The sequence below is a fragment of the Sardina pilchardus genome, chromosome 13 (assembly GCF_963854185.1).
Source record: "Sardina pilchardus chromosome 13, fSarPil1.1, whole genome shotgun sequence".
NCBI lineage: Eukaryota > Metazoa > Chordata > Actinopteri > Clupeiformes > Clupeidae > Sardina > Sardina pilchardus.
Window position 1 is genome coordinate 4,361,295 of NC_085006.1, and position 21,279 is coordinate 4,382,573.

General features: G+C 47.9%; 1 protein-coding gene across 1 annotated transcript in view; it reads right to left on the minus strand.

Moving 5' to 3' along the window:
• The window catches only part of nlk2 (nemo-like kinase, type 2), a 56,120-nt gene that overhangs the window by 18,182 nt on the left and 16,659 nt on the right, over positions 1 to 21,279 (minus strand). The window contains exons 2-6 of the mRNA XM_062551821.1: positions 14,123 to 14,252; positions 13,678 to 13,733; positions 5,807 to 5,913; positions 4,820 to 4,905; positions 1,508 to 1,717 (exon numbers count right to left, since the gene is read on the minus strand). Coding sequence (XP_062407805.1) covers positions 1,508 to 1,717; positions 4,820 to 4,905; positions 5,807 to 5,913; positions 13,678 to 13,733; positions 14,123 to 14,252 — 589 coding nt within the window. The remainder of the gene's footprint in view (positions 1 to 1,507; positions 1,718 to 4,819; positions 4,906 to 5,806; positions 5,914 to 13,677; positions 13,734 to 14,122; positions 14,253 to 21,279) is intronic.

Genomic DNA, 21,279 nt, shown 5'->3' on the forward strand with positions numbered 1-21,279 from the left:
GCGCTCCGTCTTGAGCCTTAAAAGGATTGGACGCCGCTTCTTGCGGCGGCTGAGTGCATTCTGGGGCTTCGAGCGACGGAGCTCGGCCACCGAGGCTTCAGGACTTCCTCACTGCAGCTCACCGCCCGGGTCTCCTCCGAGTGGGGCTGGGTGGGGCGTAAGTGTGTGTGTGTGTGTGTGTGTGTGTGAGTGAATAACAACAAAGAGCAGAGAGGCTTTATCTTGCGCTGCAACCGATAAATAAATCAGACCGCAACAGCACATCTGCTCACAGGTGTGTCCCCCAGGGGGCCACAGTACACGCCTGCATCTCCAGGCGCATAACTAACTGCACCAGCACAGACCTGCGTCCACCCCCACGCCACGCCATGGCCAGAGGGTAGGAGCCAACACGTGGACAGAGCTATGCTGCCCTAAAACACCAGCGTGACTCGACTGGCCTCACCTCTCTGATACTGGAGTTTGCTCTAGCGCATTCCGTTTGAACAGTTTTTTTTCATCCCAAGAAAATGAACTGCTACTTGGAATGAGCTGAGAGCGGAACTCAAGATAAATGGCTGTTTCTGTGTGAATGGAGAATAACTGCAGGGCCTGTATTCAGTAATGGGGACCCAGCTGAGTGGAACATGGGGACAAGTATTATGCTACAACTGAAACACTGACAAGCTTAAACCAACTTGAACCATGACTGTACCAAATATAATGCTGATAGAAATTCCTGCATTTTACATAACAACTTTCTTGGTACACGTATTACTCTGGAATATCTCTGCACTTCAGAGCAGGACTTTCTACCAGAAATGGTGGCGCACTGGGTTTGAGGTCACTAGACACAGACCAGAGTTGACCACATCAGATCTGTGTGGAGCTGCACTGGTCACTGGCTCCAGTGTTGCGGAGAGCTGTGTGGTGCAGCCCCTGTGTGTGTGTGTATGTGTGTGTGTGTGTGTGTGTGTGTGTGTGTGTGTGTGTATGTGTAGGCAGTGCTCTGTGCAGGCTTGGCTGAGCTGCTTTCATTAACGCAAAGGTGTGAGGTGCTTTAAAATGGGACACCGTCAGGCTCCAAAATGTGCACCATTCCACTTATGCAGCCTTCTAGTATTAGTTACATAACATGGTACTGACTAAGGGCCGCCTGGGCCGGTGAAAATGAGACTCTACCAGGAAGACATACCACTGAGGTCATATCTGGAGAAGGCACGTCTCGCCAAATATTCATCAATACATTTTGAGTGTCATATTCAATACTTAAAATGGCAATTTGCCCTTAAATTAGTGGGTGACAAGATGCTGGCTAGAAACACCACAGATCAGAGTGAAAATTCAAGAAAATGACAAACTATTTCTTATACTGATTGCACCATTTATAAAACAAACTGCAGACTGTACTTGATCATTATCGTCATTAAATTTGATCAAAATCATAACTAGAAGCAAAAAAAACCCCCAGTATGCTGATACTGTTTTAAGTGGACTGCAACTGAAGGGCGTTTCTGAGGTGTAGTACCTGCTGGATGGGGCTCTGTGCCTGGAAGAGGATTCGCCGGCCGAGCAGCTCGGCGAAAATGCAGCCGACGGACCAGATGTCGATGGCGTTGGAGTAGTGGCGGCTGCCCATGAGGATCTCGGGGGCGCGGTAGTACTGCGTCACCACCTCCTGGGTCATGTGACGCGACTCGTCCAGCTCCTCCACGCGCGCCAGGCCAAAGTCGCAGATCTGCCGAGGGGTCAAAGGTCAGAGTTAGAACAGCTCAAGGTCAAGCGCAGTCGATGATTAGCAGCCACACGCGCCCTACAGAGGCCTGCCTGTAAACGATGGCTAACTACACAGACTACATGTCTGCACTCAGAGCAGCCGACTGATTAGTGATTCTAACTGATGAAGCAGGTACTAATGAGGCTGGCACCACAGAGAGAGCCTCACACACACACACACAACTGCATGTGGAGGAGAACATGCAACACAGCCCCCACGGCCTCGGGATGCTTCTGGAGTGGCATACTGCACACTGCTCGGATACTGTTCGTTTCCCGATCTTCCCAGAAAAGGCAGCTAGTCACACGCAGTACAGCAGTATGGCATTTGGGACCCAGCTCTGTTTACATGTGGATAATGCCAATGTGTTCTTCCATGCCAGTGCACACGTGCAACACAGCGCTCTTCAGCGCAGGCTACACAAATGAGTTATTGACTGCACACCAGATGACTGCAGGAATGTAAGGAGTCTGTTCCTAAAAGCAGCCGTGCTGCCCGTGGACTGGAGGACAAGCCAGCGCGTCAGTGTGTTCTCCTGCCACAGAGGAGGCGCTAGTAGCACACAACACCCGGCGCATCCCTAATCCCACTCCTCCAGCGGAAACAAGGCTTCGTTTATTAGCGTTAAGGCCACCTCAGTCACACTCCCAGCAGAGCAGACGCGCTTAAACGGCAGCATCCCAACGGCTGCGCTAACTCTCCCCCCTCCCCCCTCCCCCTCCCTCCTCGTCCCATTTGGCTAAATATAAATTCTGGACAGAATGACAGGAAGCAAAGGAGTGGGAGAGATACAGGGGAGGGTTGAGGCCAATTAGCATAATGCTGCGTTGCGACAGGCTTCATGTTACTCAAGAGTGATGGTGGACACCAAACTGCCCCTCAGTCTTGCAACATGCAGGCCTGGTGTGTGTGTGTGTGTGTGTGTGTGTCTCTCTCTCTGTGTGTGTGTGTGTGTGTGTGTGTGTGTCTCAGGGGAAGGGTGGAGAAGAATGGCAGCGATGTGAGGGATCATCAGGCGGAGAGAAACGATGACAAATGAAATGCTGTCTAAAGAGCAGACAAACATGGCAAATGAAAGTCTCGCTGAAGCCCCTCGTTTTCAACATCTCTAATCTCCACTACTTGAGTGTGCACACATGCATGTCCACACAGACGCCTGCCTTCACACACACACCCACCCAAACACACACACACACACACACACACACACACACACACACACACACACACACACACACACAAACACGTGGTGAGGCATACTAATGCATTGCCAGACCAAATAAAAGAGAGAATGAAGAGCTAAGCCCAATTCATTCATAGTGGAACACAGAAAATGTTGTCTGGACACTGCATTAATTACCCTCAAAACACAAACACACACACACACACTCACAGAGAGAGATAGCACAGAACAGAAAGTTTCCCTAAGAAGGACAGAAGATATTCATACAGAAGCACACTAACATATAGGACAAAGTGCACAAACAGAAATGTACTGAGTAACACACTATTGACACAGATGCACACACACACACACACACACACGCGCACACACGCACACACACACACACCCCACACACACCCACACACACACACTAAAGAGTAGCCGGTGGATCAATTGCAGAGAGCAGCCCAGTTTGGTCAAACAGCCAGCAATAAAATTGAAATGCAGGCCTCCGACTTTAGCCAGAGCGTTTTCACTTGATGAAGCACCGTCCTGTCCCAGCAGCAGATCATTCTGTCTCTCTCTAGTTAACCCCTGTCCCACAATCTCCGCTATTCATTCTTTTCACTTCTGTGAGATAGCGGCCATTTTTTTTTTTTTTTTTTTTAATTCATTTTAGCTCCTCTCTGTCCGATTTTTCACCATCGCAATTCCATTTCTTTCTGTCTCTTCTCCTCCTGCACTTGTTCTTTCACTCTCTCCCCTCACTTCCTGGCTCTCTCTCTCTCTCTCTCTCTCTCTCTCTCTCTCTCTCTCTCTCTCTCTCTCTCTTTGTGTGCGCCCGTGCAGTGTGTGGCTGTGAGGCGGGCGGGCGGGCGGGCGCTGGGCTGCGGTGTGGCTCCTGCAGCTGGTGTTGTGGAGCGGGGATTTCTCCCAGGACCTTCAGAGCACACACACACAAATCCCATGACGCACCAGCTGGAGTGGCTGGCAGCGCTGGGCTGGCAAGACCTCATTGCCCCCATGGGCCGTGGGGGACAGGAGCACTCTGTGTGTGTGTGTGTGTGTGTGTGTGTGTGTGTGTGTGTGTGTGTGTGTGACTATGTGTGCGCGTGCCTTTATGTGTGTGTGTGTGTGTGTGTGTGTGTGTGTGTGTGTGTGTGTGTGTGTGTGTGTGTGTGTGTGACTATGTGTGCACGTGCCTTTATGTGTGTGTGTGTGTGTGTGTGTGTGTGTGTGCGCATGCCTTTATGTGTGTGTGTGTGAGTGTGTGTGTGTGTCTTTCTTTATGTGTGTGTGTGTGTGTGTCTTTATGTGTGTGTGTGTGTGTGTGTGTGTGTGTATGTCTTTATGTGTGTGTGGGGGGAGTGTGGCCCAGTCCTTTCTCTGCCTGCACCAAACTCCAGAGAGGAGAAAAAGTCTCCAGTGGAATGCGGCGACTCCCTCCCATCTGACTGCTGTCTCTGGCCCTAACACACACACCCACACACACACGCTCGTACTGTACGCACACACTCCCACTCGCCAGGCTAGTGACACACACATCAACTCTTAACAATATTATGGCACATTGGCCAAGAACATTATTACATTTAAATTTTTGAAAAGCATACTGAATTAAAGTAATTTAATAAGAGAGTACACCGAATTCTTGTTTTATAGGCAATTGACTTCATTCACTGTAATTACATGGCAGATTTTTCCTCCTTTTCTTTTCATATTAGCCCCAAATCATGACACACCACAATAAAGGAAGAATGGCGCCCCAGTGCTAGCTCATAGAGGAGAGTGGTAATGAGGCTTATACAGCGTATCCTCCCTGCTGGATTAGGGAAAGCTCAGGCTTAAGTTGCTCGTGTCAGGAAGCCCATATTTGTAATCGGGTGTCGGAGACGTACCTTGAGGACACAGTTGCTGTTGACCAGAAGGTTCCCAGGCTTAATGTCTCGATGCAGGATGCCAGCTGAGTGCAGGTACTTGAGCCCTGGAGGGAAGAGGGAGGAGAACTCGGTCAAGAGGTGGCCACCTCACCTTCAGAAGAAGACCAACACAAACCCTCTGCCAGCGTTTAGGCTCAGCCCCCGACACTTTCTAATTAGCATGATTAATGAACCAGCCGGTGCATGCACCTATTGGGGGAGGTCTATTGTTATTGCATTGAGTAAACACATATTTCAAAACTGAAAGGGCTTTTGTGTACATTGTGCAGATTCAATAAATAACTCAAGTACACTTTTTGTATCGAGAAATTCATGAAAAGGCACAAATGATGTTGTAATGTCCTCTAAAGGTCAAAGTCGAGAAGTCGAGAAGAAAGCGGTTGAATCAAATGCAGAGCAGAGGTAGCTTTCACTTTCCCATCTCAGCTGCCCAATGAGGGAGTTACTCAGACGTGAACACACTGACTGGCAAGGGGCCGTGGGGCTCGACATCTGAATAAGCATGACGAGCGCAGCAAGATCAAAGCACTGCTGTTAATGGTGGAATCTTGTTTGTATGTGTTAATGTGTCATGTGTAAGTGTGTGTGTTCGCGCATGAAAGAGTAGGAGTTCTCCAGTGTTCAATCCTTGCAACCACAGCGTGCAGTCTCTAAAGAGGAGATGTGAGTGTGTGTGTGAGACAGGAAAGCGCCTCCATGTCAGTGTCAGCTTGTGTGTGCAAATAAGTTCCCACGAGAGGGACATCTGGGCCATAAAAGTTATACATCTGTGTTTTTGTGTGTGTGTGTATATATCTATGAGTATGGTATGTGTGTGTGTGCTTGTGTGTGTGCACGCATGTACGCCTGCATATGCCTGCACGTGTGTATGCCTGCGTGTGTGTGTGTGTGTGTGTGTGTGTGTGTGTGTGTGTGTGTGTGTGTGTGTGAACGTGGCTGTCTCACCTCTCAGTATCTGGTAGAGAAAGACTTTGACGTGGTCGGAGCTCAGGGGCTGAGGGGACACGATGATCTTGTGAAGGTCGCTCTGCATCAGTTCTGTCACCACGTAGCTGAGCGGGGGCTCCAGTCAAGGCAAACACAAATACACACACACACACACACACAAGGGCCATCACAGGCATCACAGGACACAAGGAGAGAGAGAGAGAGAGAGAGACTGACCACAGAAGAGCGAGAGAAAGAGACTGGACACAGAAGAGCGAGAGAAAGAGAAAGAGATGGAGTGAACTCCCCATATTGCAGCATCTACATTTGAAGGAGAATTTTACTATGACTGCTAATTTCCATTCATGTATGCAGCGAGTAACTTTCACTGCCAAACAACAGGAGACCCCCTCTAGACAAGTGTGACAAACATGCATAGCCCTGAAACATGACCATTTCTCAGCAAACCTCTTTTGCTGACTCGCTCGCTCGCAATTCAACCCGTCTCTGAGCTAATTATTCACTTCAGTGCAGTCAATGATTGAGCAGCCTTATTATTCCATTAGCAGATTGATTGGATACGGCTATTGACTGTAAATGATTACAAATGGTTCCACCGCAAAACCTTTGGCCACGTAGCCCATAGTTACACTCAGGTGGAAGGGCGCGCGTCAAATGTGTGTCAGTAATAGCTGGCGAACAGCACACACTCAGTCACCTATCTAATATAATTAGGCCCCTCCACATGATCCGCATGCTTGATGGCCTCGGTTAGATGAAAAACACCTCTCCCTGGAGTCACCGTTCTCTGGTGACAGAGTAAGCGCTGATAGGAAAAGACCTGCAAAAAAACCACACACACGCACTGTGCTCACACGCACAGGAGATTGCTCTCACACACAAACATAGCTAGACACGCACACACACACCTCGACACATAAGCACACACACACACACAGATTAGACTAGCCAGCAGAGGAGCACAAAGAGGAAAGTGTGCAGCTTGAGTGCTAGCATGTTCCCATGATATCGGTGACTGCAGGTGCATGGGTTACTGTTTATTGGCAGACACAAACAACACCCAAACCGTCTCTCCAGACACCACCATTGCCACTTCCTCTGAATCTTTCAAAGATTACAGCATTCCCAGTAACATAACCATTAACTATTACCCCCCGGGTTATGGTCCAATCAGCCTAACCTTTAGTCTACCAACAACACCGTATTGCACATTTTGTAATTGGCCAGCCTTGGTGGCTTGTTCTCAGTTCTCCCGATCTTCACTTAAGCAAATCAACTGTCATTTTGTCAGACTGTCTGCATGTTTCTGCCAGTCTCCAGTCATATTAGCACATTAGAAGGATGGGGACTGTTAGCCAAAAGTACATTTTTGAAACTTGTCCTTCAAAATCACACAGCCAGTCCCCTAAATAAACATGCACGTAGACAATCTATTATTGCCATAAAAGGTATTTATAGGACATTGAACTGCTCAGTCACCTCCTCCATGGCCATTTTCTGCAACTATAAATGTGAAGCGAACATTTAATGAACATTTAAGTCAGGTAACCACTTGCTGTGAATCCAGGTAATATTTGCCACAACAATGTGATCTGGTCATTTCAGTGTGTTCCAACAGTGTTCCAACTGCACAGAAATACCAAATAGAAAATGTAAATTCAACAAATAAAAAAAGGGAATTCCTTCATTATTGACTTGTGATGTGGACAATTACATGCAATATCTTATTAAATCCTTTACACTCCATGTCCAATTCTTGTAGACCGGTCATTGGTAATCTACAACAGCAAACTAAGATTTATGTAATTCCCTATCTTTTGAGAAACAAAATATTACACAGTCTACACTCTGAGCAACAACAGAAAAGCTCACAGAGCAAGCTCTGGGAGAGGAGCAGCACTTGAGTGTGCCTATTTTTATGCACAAACAGAATCAAATCCAGACGAGTGCAGGAGTGGTCAAATGCAATTCCATTGTTCAAGGACAAGCAGTGCATTTAGACAACTCAGGCCAAGGCTCAGTCCTAACCCTTGCCATTCACAGGCACAGGAGAAGCGGCCAGCTTCAAAAGGAATAGTCACCTTTGACAGACAATCCAGAGAAGGAGGAGACAAGTCAGTCCGCACCTGCAGGCAAAAGCCCGCTTTCCATCGCCGGTGCTCCCCAGACGCCCTCACACACTCAGCACATGGTCTTTTTCACCCACACCGATACATGCTAACAGTGCAGGGAGGAGATAGTGAGGAGACTGTTGTGAGAATACACCAGCAGTAATGGACTGCTTATTATTGGCAAACACTGGTATCCATGCGCAGGTGGCTTTGGCACAGGTAGCTAAAGCGTATCTTGTCTTTGGTAAAACTGGTCTGACTACATGTGAAAATCTTCTAGGGTGAAAAAAAGATTTGATCACACAAGACAGAAAGAAAAAGACCGGGCGAAGCAGGCCAAACGTCTTCCTAGGGGCTCCATAGGCCGTGCCGTGCTGTGCTGTGCTGGCCTAAAGAGCGCTCAGTGTGGTCAGTGGAGCCATGAAGCTCTCCACATTCATCACTCAGTCACCTCCTCCTCCTCCTCTACAGCGTTCTGAGAGGGGGCTGCGGCTGCGGCTGACTCACTGAGGGTCCGGCTGAATGTCGGAGCGTTTCATCTCTTCCAGACAGTGGCCTAACTCCGAGAGGAAAGGGGGGGGGGGGGGGGGTGGGGGGTAAATGAAGCTTACAGCCGAGCCTGATTACAAACGCCCACCTCCTCATGAGGCCTTTCAGGCCGACACCGCACAGCGCATTCATCATCTTCCTGCTCTGACAGGGCCGTGACGTGCGCGCACAGCCCTCACCCACCTCCACTCCGACCGTGCGCATGTTTCAGTTCCTGCCATGTATGCACGCACTAATATGGGCTGGGACAGGAAGCTCACCACCGTGTTTCAGACACTTCTCAGACTGGAGACACTTTTCAGACACTTTGCTGACAGCATAAATGGTTTCTTGTGAAAGCCTAGCATATCTGTTCAAACTTCAAACGAGAAGTTCCAGTCAAGCTCTCAAAACAACAGCCATCCTCGGAGTTCGCACACTGAAAATAAACGTAATAACAGATGCCTGGGTTGTCAGCGTTGCGGCTGGCTGAGCGGTTTTGGCAGGCAGGGGGTTTAAACAGGCGACGTGACAATGAGGAGCTAAATATAGCCAGTGATTACATCAGTGTGTTTGCAGTGCTTTTGTGAGGTCATCGCACACACCTTATTGCCGAGTTGTTGATGCATTTGAAGGACAAGAGTGCCCTTGGGAATACTGGACTCTAGTGCAAGAGGGCATATAAAGGTAATGTTGAAAAGAGGACTCAGTTGTCATAGGTCACTGAGGCAGAGATGAACTCCCATAATGCACTGCCAGAGCTCCCTATGCGGGCCCCATATAGGCGGAGAGGTCGTTACACGCTCTCAAACAGGCAGGAACAGAGCATAATAACAACACAACAGTATACTCACAGGAGAAAAGCATTATGATTGCAACGGTATCATCCTTTTACACATCTAGCGCTCTCTGTTCAAATGCCCTGGACTCTGAGTCTTTCTGTGTGCAATGTTTACAAAATATGTCACTAATCACAAACAGTTAAGCATTAGTTGTGCACTTTAAACCAAACAAATTCCAGTCTTGGATTTACGTCCATACTGAAGAGAAGAAAAAAACCCACACAGCTACATGCAGGTCAGTCACCTTGATCAGTCCAGCTCAGCAGTACACAGCTGGCCATTAGGCCGCAACATCATACCCCCCTCCCCCCAACACACACACACGCACGCACACACAACCTCGGGACCTCGACTTGGAGGTGGGGACGGCTCACACTCCCGCCACACAAAAGCAGCCAGCTGTGCACTACACCTGGGCCAGGAGGCTACTTCATTCAGGCCGCTCTTTGGGCCGAGAGAGAGGGAGAGAGAGAACAGAAGCGGACGCAGAGACAAAAAGAACACATCAATAGCACTTCCACCGCCGCCCTCTGGGCTCCAGTGCACCGGCAGCCGCGCCATCAAATGAAAGTACATATTTTATTGGCTGATCCGCCGAGGAGAAGAAGAGAAAGGGCACCGGCAGCTCAGCGGAATGAAAGAGGAGGGGAGGAGAGGAGAGGAGGAGAGGAGGAGGGGGCGGCTGCTCTTTTCTTCTCCTCCACTCGTCTGGCTCACATGATCGCAGCCAGTGCTCCCTCTCTCCCTCCCTCCCTCTCCCTCCCTCTCTCCCTCTCTGCTGCTTCAGGCGGGGCTCACAGACACTGCTTTCATGGGCGCCGTGCACGGCCTCCCCCTCTCCACTTCTCCCTCTGTCTGTCTCCATTACTGCCCCCTCTTCCTCTCTCAGACGTCTCTCTGTCTGTCTCTTCCTCTCTCTCCATGTCTATCTCCAAACCCCTTCTCTGTTTTATCTCCATGCTGTCCTTTCTGCCTACTCTTCGATTCACTCTCTCCCTCTACTCCCCTACATCTCTCTCTCTCTCTCTCTCTCCCCTTCTCCCCCTCTTGTTCTCGGTGCTGACACACTTCCTGTGATACCTTTTAGTTCAGAAGGCATCATCATCACCCCCCCCCCCCCCCACTCGCCGGACTAACCCTTCCCCTGCTGCTAGTGTAGCTATGAGATTTCCATCTCACATCAAAGCCTCCACAGTCTGACAGTTCACTATGGCAGCAGGCCCGCTACGCGCGCATGAAGTGGGATGAAATTTACACACACTGAAATCCTCTGTACAGAGTGTTGTTGTCTTGTGTTGATGCCGTCCTTAAAATCAAATGGCTTTGGTGCTAATGCTTTGAAATGAAATAGTGTTTGAATTGCTTTTATGTGCGTCCAAAACAGCAAGCAAAAAAAAAGCGGCATACAGTTGCAAGCCTACATAGCAGTCACGCCAAATAACTAAAAATAAGCAAGTTAAAATAAATCCCCAAGCATGTTCAGACAAGAGGCTTTTTGTTCTGCCTGTTAGAACTAAAATATCACCGTCTTTCAGAACGGTGGCTGACCAGGTTTGAAGAAAATCTCTGGTATTTTTAAGATCTTAAGAAATACTTAACCGAGAAGCTTTAGCTCCTCTAAAATGTCCCAGAGGCCATGGGAAATGAGGGGGGCCATGTAATCTGAATGATTAAATTATATGCAGGATAATGAAGCGCCAGGACACCTTGCAGCTGCTTCTCTGCTATTCCGGCCAATTTAGGACATATGAGCAAACTGGGAGGGCATTAGCGTCCACACAGAGTTGTGTGGTGCTGCTCAGGTAATTAAAGGTGCTGCCACACTTGAGTGTTTTGGTGTGGACCAGGGTCCACTTAAACCCTTAGATGGGTTCATTTGAGGTGTAAGCTATTTTCCGCACTGCGCGTGTGTGGTTTGCATTTGATGTGAAGGCTATCCAATCTAAAACCTGGTAGTAAATGCCCGCTGAGAGGTCCAAATGCTACAACCATAAATAATTCAGCATTAATATGAAAGTATGAACTAGTATGCAATTTTCTAAAATGCTCCCAGTCTTACAAAAGACAGCAGTGTAGCAACTGGGCATGTGTGTGTGCTCTTTTAGCAAAGCTGCAAATTCATCTGGCCCTGCTGCCTGTATCCGCAAACCTCCTTATCTGGGCATCTAACATCATTTAGGACGAGAGAATAACCAAATCAACAGAAAGATAACAAATAGTTGTCTTAGTTAAATAATAGCTAAAATAAGAAATAGCATGTGACTTTTTTTCTTTCTTGTCATTGCTTAGAGACTAAATCAAATCTGAACAGAACGTGCTAGATGACATAAACGGCCCATCATTACGACCAGACAGTCATGTGAAAGGAGCTCAGTGGGGCAGGGGGAGGAGGGAGGAATGCAAGTACATAATGAGAGTTGGAAAAAACCTGTTCCTCTGGTCCTGATGTGGGGCTTAAGGACGCCAGATAACGCAGAGCACAGCACCACACCCGACCACGTACTCCAAACAACCACTCAGTGTACGTGTGTGTGTGTGTGTGATACCATGTTCTGAAACAACTGTTTTCTAACCTCTGACTTGAGGTCGTATGACCTCTTACACACACACAGCACCTGACAGAAGCCTCCTGTGATGCAGTCTCCACAGCAAAGCCTCACACACTTCTGCTTAACACCACGTCCTCTGGTAATCCTACCACATTTTCAGTGTTCTTTCTAGCAGCTAACGCTCCCACTTATACACCTACCAACCACAAGTGACACAGTCAAGGAGGATGACATCAGAGAAGTGACAATGTGTACCATTATTTGTAGCTTTTGCCATTAGGTAATTGTGTTGTTTGAAACAGCCATTACGATTGCGATAACTATGCATCCCTACTTAGCATCTTCAGTTTTTCTTCAACTGACATAACTTTGCGCTCACCAAAACCAAACACGTTGTGACACAAAAGCAACAATATGGTCTGAGGGCTGACGGCCTAATTAGTCAACTGGTGTGCGTCAGCAGTGGGGAATGCGACATCCAACAGTGCGGCAGGGCAGGCCAGAGAGTGCCAGAGCTCTCGCCCGTGGAATGCGTTGGGGGCGGCCACCGCTGGCCATCTCAGGCCTGAATCAGCGAAATGCAAAATCACATCTCCATGCCCGGCCCCCGCCCACACAGCTGCCACCGCTCCCAAGACTAATGTGCGCGGCTGGGCCCGGCCCCCAGCCCGCACCGCCGGCCTCTCCATCGCACCACCCCACCACCACGTGGTCTGTGTCCAGCGAGATTCCCCTTGGTCAGTGAATCAGAAGAGAGAGAAAGAGAGAGAGAGAGAGAGAGAGAGAGAGAGAGAGAGAGAGAGAGGGAGAGAGAGAGATAAAGCGAGAGACAGAGAGTGAAAAGAAAGAACGAGTATGTGAGGGAGAAGAAAAGCGGCATGCTGCTCCTCACAGGGGACATGTCATTAGCAACCTCTGAGCTCATCAGGGCTCCGTAACTGAAATGACACACTGTGGCAGCTCTGAGATCTGCTCTTAAACGCCGAGCACACGCAGTGAAAGAGGAGATAAAGCCGCTATTGTCTCCCAGAGGACAGAAAGCAAACTCTAATTTTGGGGGAAAATGTCCTTTGTGAAAGCAGCCCAGAGCTTATCAAGAGACCCCGGTGAACTGTGAACAGCAGCGTCGCGTCTCCAGCCTGCATGCTCCGACAGGGGAGCGCCTCACGTCCTGGCAGGCCAGAAAACAGCCCGCTCGTCCAAGGCATTTTCGGCAGCACGCTTTTCAACAGGATTCCGACGCGAGCGTGATCCTAATCTCTAGGCCACCTCTCTCTGCTTTTCCATGCTTCAGCACAGTCGGACCACTGAGGGCACACAGACTCAGCCCATTTACCAGCGGCCCCCACAGACACTGCTGCCATTCTGCTCCAAACGCCGCCGCCACCGCCGCCGCCAAAAAAAAAAAGCAGGTCAGATCTGAATCAGAGCTGAAACACATTTGACACACTCCGATCCCATCCTCCCATCTTGTTTTCGGAATGAGCAGACAGATTAAATTCCAGATAGCCATCACTGCATGGACCACTAACAGAATGCACTTCAAAGGAGAGAAAAAAGAACTGCGCCACTATGGAAAAGTAAATACATACCAAGCAAAGGTCACACCACCACCAATGTCACAGCACAAATTAAGCTCATCCATTTTGGAAATCACCTGCCATTTTATCAATTATCTCAGCTTTGATGTAAAAGCACAGAAGTTCAAAAAGATGAATTAAACAAAACATGCCAACTAATTCTGTTTGTAAAATGTTGCTTTTCCCTCCACATGAAGTGATGGGAAGTGCATGCTAATTCTAGCATTTCCTAGTCAGTGGCTAAGCGGTACAGGATACATTTCCTCAAAGTAGTCGATATGAGGAGGCTGCAGAATGTCAAGGGCTGACAGGACCTGCAGAGAAAGAAAGAGAGAGAGAGAGAGAGAGAGAGAGAGAGAGAGAGAGAGAGAGAGAGAGAGAGAGAGAGAGAGGAGAGAGACAGAGAGAGAGATAGAGAAAAAGAGGAGAGGGACACAGAGAAAGGGGGAGAGAGAAAGAGGACAAGGTCAGCACTGGGAGATTGTAGGTGGTGACATCAGTCTTTATATGACATAAAGCACCCTGTTTGGTGCAGGCATGGACTGGGGGGGAGGGAGGGGGGCAAGAGAGAGCAGGGGGCAGAAAACAATGACTAGCAGCAACAGTGTGGGGATGATTGCTCCATGGGAGGCCAATGAGGTAATATGGCTCCTGAGGGCAGCAAAACAAAGGCCAGGGAGTGTGTGGCGCTCATTCTCCTTACATTGTCATGCTTGAAGAAACAGAGCATCTTCAGCTCGCGGAAGACCCTCTTGCAGGAAACCAGATTCTGGAAGACATTGGGCATCTTTTTGAGGGCGACCCGTTTGCCATCTCTTGGATCCGTCACTGACCTGAAAGTGGAGGAGAAGAAGAAAAAAGAAAATACGGGTGAGATAGCAACACCACCCATCTGAACACAACAATACAATCAAACCGAAAATGACCACATTAGGGTGGTATGCGTCAGCAGAGCTGTGAATTTCTGGTGGACATACATTTGTGTGGCAAGGTATAGAATACATAGATCATAGACTTCCAACCAGGAGGGAACACAGCCAGTCTGTACCGAATTTGAAGAATGTGCCTCAGGGCACTGTTGAGTTATCGTGTTCACAGGAATGAGCCTGTCTTGATCACAGTGACCTTGAACCTTGACCTCTGACCTCTAAAATCGAATCACTTCATTTTTGAGTCTAATTAAACATTAATACGACATTTGGAGCACGTGCCTTGAGGCGCTGTTGATATGCTGCGTTGGCCAGATGGGGACGGACATATATGTGCATACGTACAGACAGGAAAGAAGAAAACACAATGCCTCGACGACGACCAAGGCTATTGCCAGCGCGGAGGCATAAAAACACTAAAGTCATCTTGTAACAATCATGAAAGGTTTATGAGTCAGGGAGGGAAAGGTTGGAAGTCTATTCATGCATTACAATTTTGCGTGCGCATCATAACATTTCCTGCCAGTCTGAATGCAATGCATTTCAAAAATTCCATTGAACGATTTAGTTATTGATAAAGACTCAATTGCAATACATATCTCTATTGCTTTATCTCCCAGACCTAGCCTGTACATCCACTCCAAACAAGCAAAAGGCCTGCCCAGAAAAAAAAAACCCTCAGCAGCCTCTCCTCAGTGTGAGATGGCTAAGGGCTTAAGAGAAGCACTTTCCAAATCCCCATTAACGGGGAACAGAAGGCCCTTGAAACGGCACGGCAGTCATCGCTGTGTTCCCTGCAAGACGGGCTAATTGGAGCACAAAAGCGCCCGGTCCCCGATGCGCCACATCTCCAGCAGGATGGAACATGTCAGAGCCAGGGCCCCAGACACCCACCATGCGCGCCGTGACGCCAACAGCCAAGGATTAGCAGCAAGTCCCAGCGCTGGGCATGTGCTGCGTTACTGGAGTGATTACACAGAGGAGGAGCCGGGATGCCATTTCCACCTCCTCCACGGGAAAACCATCTGGGACAGACGCTCACACAAGCACACGATCATGAGGACTGGGTTTGCCCATGCACTTCATTAACTTGCAATAAGCAGAAATAAGTTTAGCACACAAACACACACGGAGAGAATTTCCCTAGCTCTCTGTCCATTCAAAAATATCAGGAATGATAAAGCATACTAGACTGGCGAGAGCTCCGCATAACAAAAAGAAAACAGCACCATCATAACATCCACAACTTATCAATATCATGAATCCAACCTGATCATCTACTCCCACTCAAACAGCATCCATCCCCTTTCTCCTAATGGACTCAGCCCTGTCATCAGCACACAGCCTTAATAAGGTCTCTGTGCACGGCAGAGGACCCCTCTCTTGGGGACCCCACTCCGAGCTACACCAGCGGTCTAATTGAAGTGAGAGCGGGGGTGGGGGGGGTGGGGTGGGGGGGAGCCGAGGGAAGGTATATTATTCATTCCTTCATTCATTTATTTATCGCATGTTTATTTTTGGATCAGAACGCGGGAGGTTGCGCTGAGGTCTCTCCAGTCAGTCGAGTGGATAACACATGCGTAACAGAGGGGTGCAGGGTGTGCTGGAGGACTATGCATTAAACATAACAGCTCTTCCTTCAAGCACTGGCGCAGAGAAGCCAACCAAACACAGCCAAGGCTTGCTTTTCTAAGTGCGTGTAGACAAATAAAAAAAGTAAGATTTTGGGGGGGAAATAATGAAGGAAGTGTCTTCAGCAGTCAGTGTTGGAGGTGAAAGTGGGCGCTCGATGCCAAAGAGCCAGGCCAGCAGGGGAAAAGCCAGGCGAAGAACTAGCGCTCGACTTACTCTATCATTCTATCAGTCATCCAGCCATCTCCAGATGGATCATTAACACAGACAGGGCCTCTCATCTTTACAGTGTGGGCCCAAGAGAGAGTAAAGACTAAGAGTGTAAAAATAATGAGAGACAGCAGAAAAGGTGCCATCAAGATGTGTACAAAGAGGAGACACACGAGAGAACGTGAGGGTGGAGTGAAGTTGGGGGAGAGGGCGGTTTGGTCATGTGATCATGAGTGGGTTTAGAAACTAGGCACAAGGGAGACCAGAGATATTTATATGATATTGTATTATATGAGAGAGAGAGAGAGAGAGAGAGAGAGGGAGAGAGAGAGAGAGAGGGAGAGAGAGAGACTTTATGATGTAGCAAGCATGATAAAGTGAGACAAAAGTACAAGCTCTCATTTGATATGTGTGTGGCACTAATAAGAGTGTAAGGGGAAATGGAGTCTAGACAGCGAGGTTTGGAAGAAGCAGGGATTAGCCCTCGTCATCTCTACAGCCACAGCAGCTTCAAAGCCACGTGAAAGACAGACTGCTGAGGCCCTGACCTCTGGTCACAGCAATCACTCTTCAGAGCACATACGGACAAAACACACACACACACACACTTCTAAAAGGGAAACAAACTTCCATTCCCCCCCGATTTCTCTCTCTCTCTCAAACAAGCTTGAACCTCACATAGTTATCTCCCATCTCTGAGATTGTAATGGACTTATAAGATGAAAAATGTATTATCAAACCACTTCAAACACAGAGACGAAAAGAAACTCCTGACTTTGTTCCAGTTTTCTGTTGTTCTTTTATTATCATCAAGTATACTATTTAGCTCAAGTGCAGAATCTGTTTTGATGTCCATACATCAGTCAGTCTTTTTGTGGTCCCTTTGCTTTGCCATCCCTTGGTTTAGAAGGGACAGCAAGCCCTTTCTCTAAAGCATTAGAGCACCAGACACTGCACAGTTCTGGAGCTGTTCTGGATGAAAAGAAGGTATGGACCATCTCTGAATGAAGCCGACTCTGCTCTACTGATTTGGTGTAAAGCTCTCAAGATGGCAGTGTGGCAATGATTGTTCATATTAGCCAACCTAAGCATACAATTCTAATAACAAAAAAAAATAATAATAATAAACACAGCAAGTAGTGGATATAGGCTTTGCTAACAACTGCTTTGCTACAAGCCTCCAACATTGCACCCTGGAGAACATGAGAGAGAGATGGCAGGAGGGAGGGAGGCAGACCAACAGACAAACAAAATCACTGTATGTATAAGAAGAACCCCAATAAATAACACAGGAGCTACACTCCTTTACCTCCGCAAAATCACACAGGGCACACGCACACCGCACACACACACACACACACACTTGCTGTCTCAAAATGTTTTTTATCGATTTTGTATGGATAACCCTGCCAGGGCTAGGGCTCATGTAGCACCGATGGTCAATGGTGTATCTGTCCACTGTTTCAACACAGGCCGAGAGCGCAGTGGACACACGGACCAAATCAGGCCTGTACAAAGAGCGCGCTGGCCTGGCCTGGCCTGGCCTGGCCTCCCCTGTGGAGGACCCTCACCTCCGCGCTCCCACTCTGGCCACGGCTGAGCTGCTCTCTTGATTAAAACGGCTGGCCAGCGATAAGGCAGCGAGACTCCGGCGGCGGCGCAGAGGCAAGTTTGTGTGCCCAAGCCCAGAGTGAGCTGCCATTCTAGTGGGAGACGCCGTAAAGACCCGTCTGAAAAATTAAAACTGTGAAAAATTAATTTTGTCCCTCTTTAGTGTTTCAAGCACTGGGGTAATTTAGGCAGTAGAAAAAGAAAGGCTGGATTTAAAAAGGACAAAGCCACGCTTGAAATGTCAATACTTATATTTTTAGCTCTCCCAAATGCTACCATGGGGGTCTCGCAAGTTCACAGGCAGCAGCATGTGATCTGTCGCCCCTTTTGTCGCTTTTCCTCTCCCCCCAGTAAGCACGGAGATATGCATTTTTAAAAGGCTCATTTGGTAACAAAAAAAGTGGAGAGCGGGCTGTGGTGTAGGGTGGCATGATTCTCTCTATTATTCATACAGCTTTTTTTTCGATCTTTCCAAAGAGCTGATTCTGGGAGTGGTCCGTCGTCACAGAGCGGGCGCGGAGCCAGCGGGTCAGCAGAAGACCACTGCCGGACCCCTCGGAGCGGAGCCGCGGCCGGGTTGCTATGCTGACGGAGCAGGAGCAGGAGCGGGAGCAGGAGCGGGAGCGGGAGCGGCCGGAGCCAAACCCCGTGCTCCTGCGGCCCCGCTCTCTCCCCCTCCACTGCGACACACACAGACACAGCAGCTGTGACAGGCCCAGCACAAGCGCTGGCCTTGTGCGCTCCTCAATGAACACAGGCACGCCTTTATCAGCAGCACGGGGCTGGAGACCAGCCAGCCAGCACAGAGCAGGAGACAGTGAGAGAGCGGCCTTCGGCGCCCGACATAGCTGCCACGCAACAGCAACGCTATCACTCCAGGCAGGGTGACTGGGTGCAGCGCTGGAACTAGTCGTATACATTCAATATCCAAGTTTTAAAAAGAAAAAAATACAAATTTACTTTACACGTTTTTTGGAGTCAATTACTATGTCAGAATTGAGAGAGGAAACTGAAAAAGCTGTTTTTTTCAGAGAGAGCCATGCTCCGTGTCCAGACAAAACTGCAGGCTTGACATCATGTACTATCAGCAAGCACACTGACTGAGCAGGGTCTTGAGCAGAAAGGACTTCTCTGTTTCGCTGTGATGATGTATGACATGATGGGCAGGGGAACCATGGCTGACTGCAGCAGCACCAACTAGGTGACATACAGATCAATACATGGCTTAGATCTCCCTCTCTCTCTCTCTCTCTCTCTCTGTCTCGCTGTTGGAAACTCGGCAGTTAAAACAAATGACACACTTCATGCTATCAGATGACTCATCCAACAGTATCCACCCAGGCTCTGTTTAAATATTTGCCATGCTGTTATTGTTATGATGTATCCAGATTCAAAATGCCATCCTAAATATGTCATGCTGCTGCAGCCCACTTGCATTCCCACAATGCAGGCTGAACAGAAGAATGAACTGTGAGCAGTTCCTTGGGAGTAACATAGTCTCTGAAATGTCACCACTGACTGTCACTGCACATGGCCTGAAGTCTGCTTCCAGAACAGGAGAGATTCAACAAAAAGTACAACTGAAAGTGGTCACTTTTGTGAGGAGGAGAGTACCTGCAGAATCACGGGGAACTAAAAGGCCTTGTAATGCGACTGAAGTCAGTGTCTGCGCGGTGTACCGCAGGCTTGGCTGCGTCTGAGGAGCTCAGGAAGCAAAAGGGCTGCCAAAGCGAGGTGAGGGAAACAGGGCCACAGACGGCACATGATCCTCAGACGGACAAATCGCACGCGCAGAGACACAGGCATGCACACACGCACACGCACGCACACACACAAATGCCCAGAAACAAGCGCACAAATTATGCAATGATCACACCCCATACAGCACGTCCATGTTTAGCTCGGGTGTCTCCATTAAACATGCACATCCAATCTGTGAACATGTGTTGCTTTCAAACTGCTGGAGGAAGGTGAGAATCTTTGGGACATCTGCCAACGCAATCTTTCTCTCCACTGTGTCCAAAGAGAGAGCGGATGAAAGAAATGAATAAACCAATGAGGCCACAACTTGAGACAGCTGGATTAATTGTGCAAGGCGATAACATCTTCACATCAGATTTTTTTTTTTTTACTTGTGCCATCTCAACACCCAATTAAAAATTGAAGCTCATTTCACTAACCATTTTCCAAACTCTATAACCAAACTCTGGGGTAGCATTTTATTTCAATCTACATAAGGCATGAAAGCATGGTAGGGTGGCCTAAAAACAATGCAAAAGTGAATATCTCCCTTCACCAACATTTATATAGCAAGAGGTCAATAAACAAAAAAATGTGCCAACACTGGCATTTCCGATTGAAAGATTGACTCCTGGTCCAATATATCAGTTACATGAATATAATCTTCATCCGAGATGCCATTAAACACAGTGTTTAATGCTGACCTCACTAGACATCACTAGAGCCTTGCAAACAATACAAGTGTTGAGATTAGGCTTGTAAGACCTAAATTAGTAATTATCAAGATGCTGAATTTACCCTAATATTTATATAGTTAAGGCTTTGTCTTAATTTTATTCCCTGTTAGTAGGCTACCTGAAGAACAATATGTTATTTCTCCTTGCAGATCATATCCCTGAAACCTGTAATACATTAGTCCTTGAGCTAAATGACAAAAATGCCTTTAAGCCTCTGTTTACCCAAGACTCTGAACTCATATCACCGTCTTCACTGCTAGGATGAGTAATAATTCTTAAAATACTGTCTATTTTCTGCTGCCAGAGACAAACTGGTCAAATATGTATCTGGTCACATATGGGGAGAAAGCATCTGCGTCATATAGCCGAATCCATTTTAAAACCTTGAATTTCCGCTTGCTGCAGGTGGTGACAAGGCGCTAGGTTTAAATTAACAAAAGCTAGAATTAGCATACTGACTCCTACAACTTGGCTAGGCATCTAGAGGAGCTCACAAGCCTATGAAGGTAAACGCAATGAGGTTCCAAGAACAGAATTAATGACAATTAATAGGCTCAGACAATCACAAGCGCAGGCAGGTCATCTGTTGGCCTGCCACAGAGACAGAGCGCCTTTACAAAAATAACTGCAGTTACACAAGTGTCAAAATTGTTGTTTGTTTGAGTATGAAAACTGTAGCTGTTGAGGAATCCCTTCCAGGTCATGCAGGAATGCAGTCTTTGGACATGGAACGGCATTGTACTGCATTGTATAACTGCAGTACAGTTTCTGTCCCATAACTGCAGTTATCTTTTGTAAGTACATAGACAACAAGCATGAGGCAGTTTAGTTTTGATCATCGATTTATGCTAATATTGCACTTGCAAAGGTGTTATCATGTCATGAAAATAATTCTGAGATAACTGGAAAAAATAAACATCGATAAAAGTGTAAAAGTGAGTTATAAATGCTTGCCCTAGTATCTTAAAACATGGACACTAATTTATTTGGGGCTATGCAGC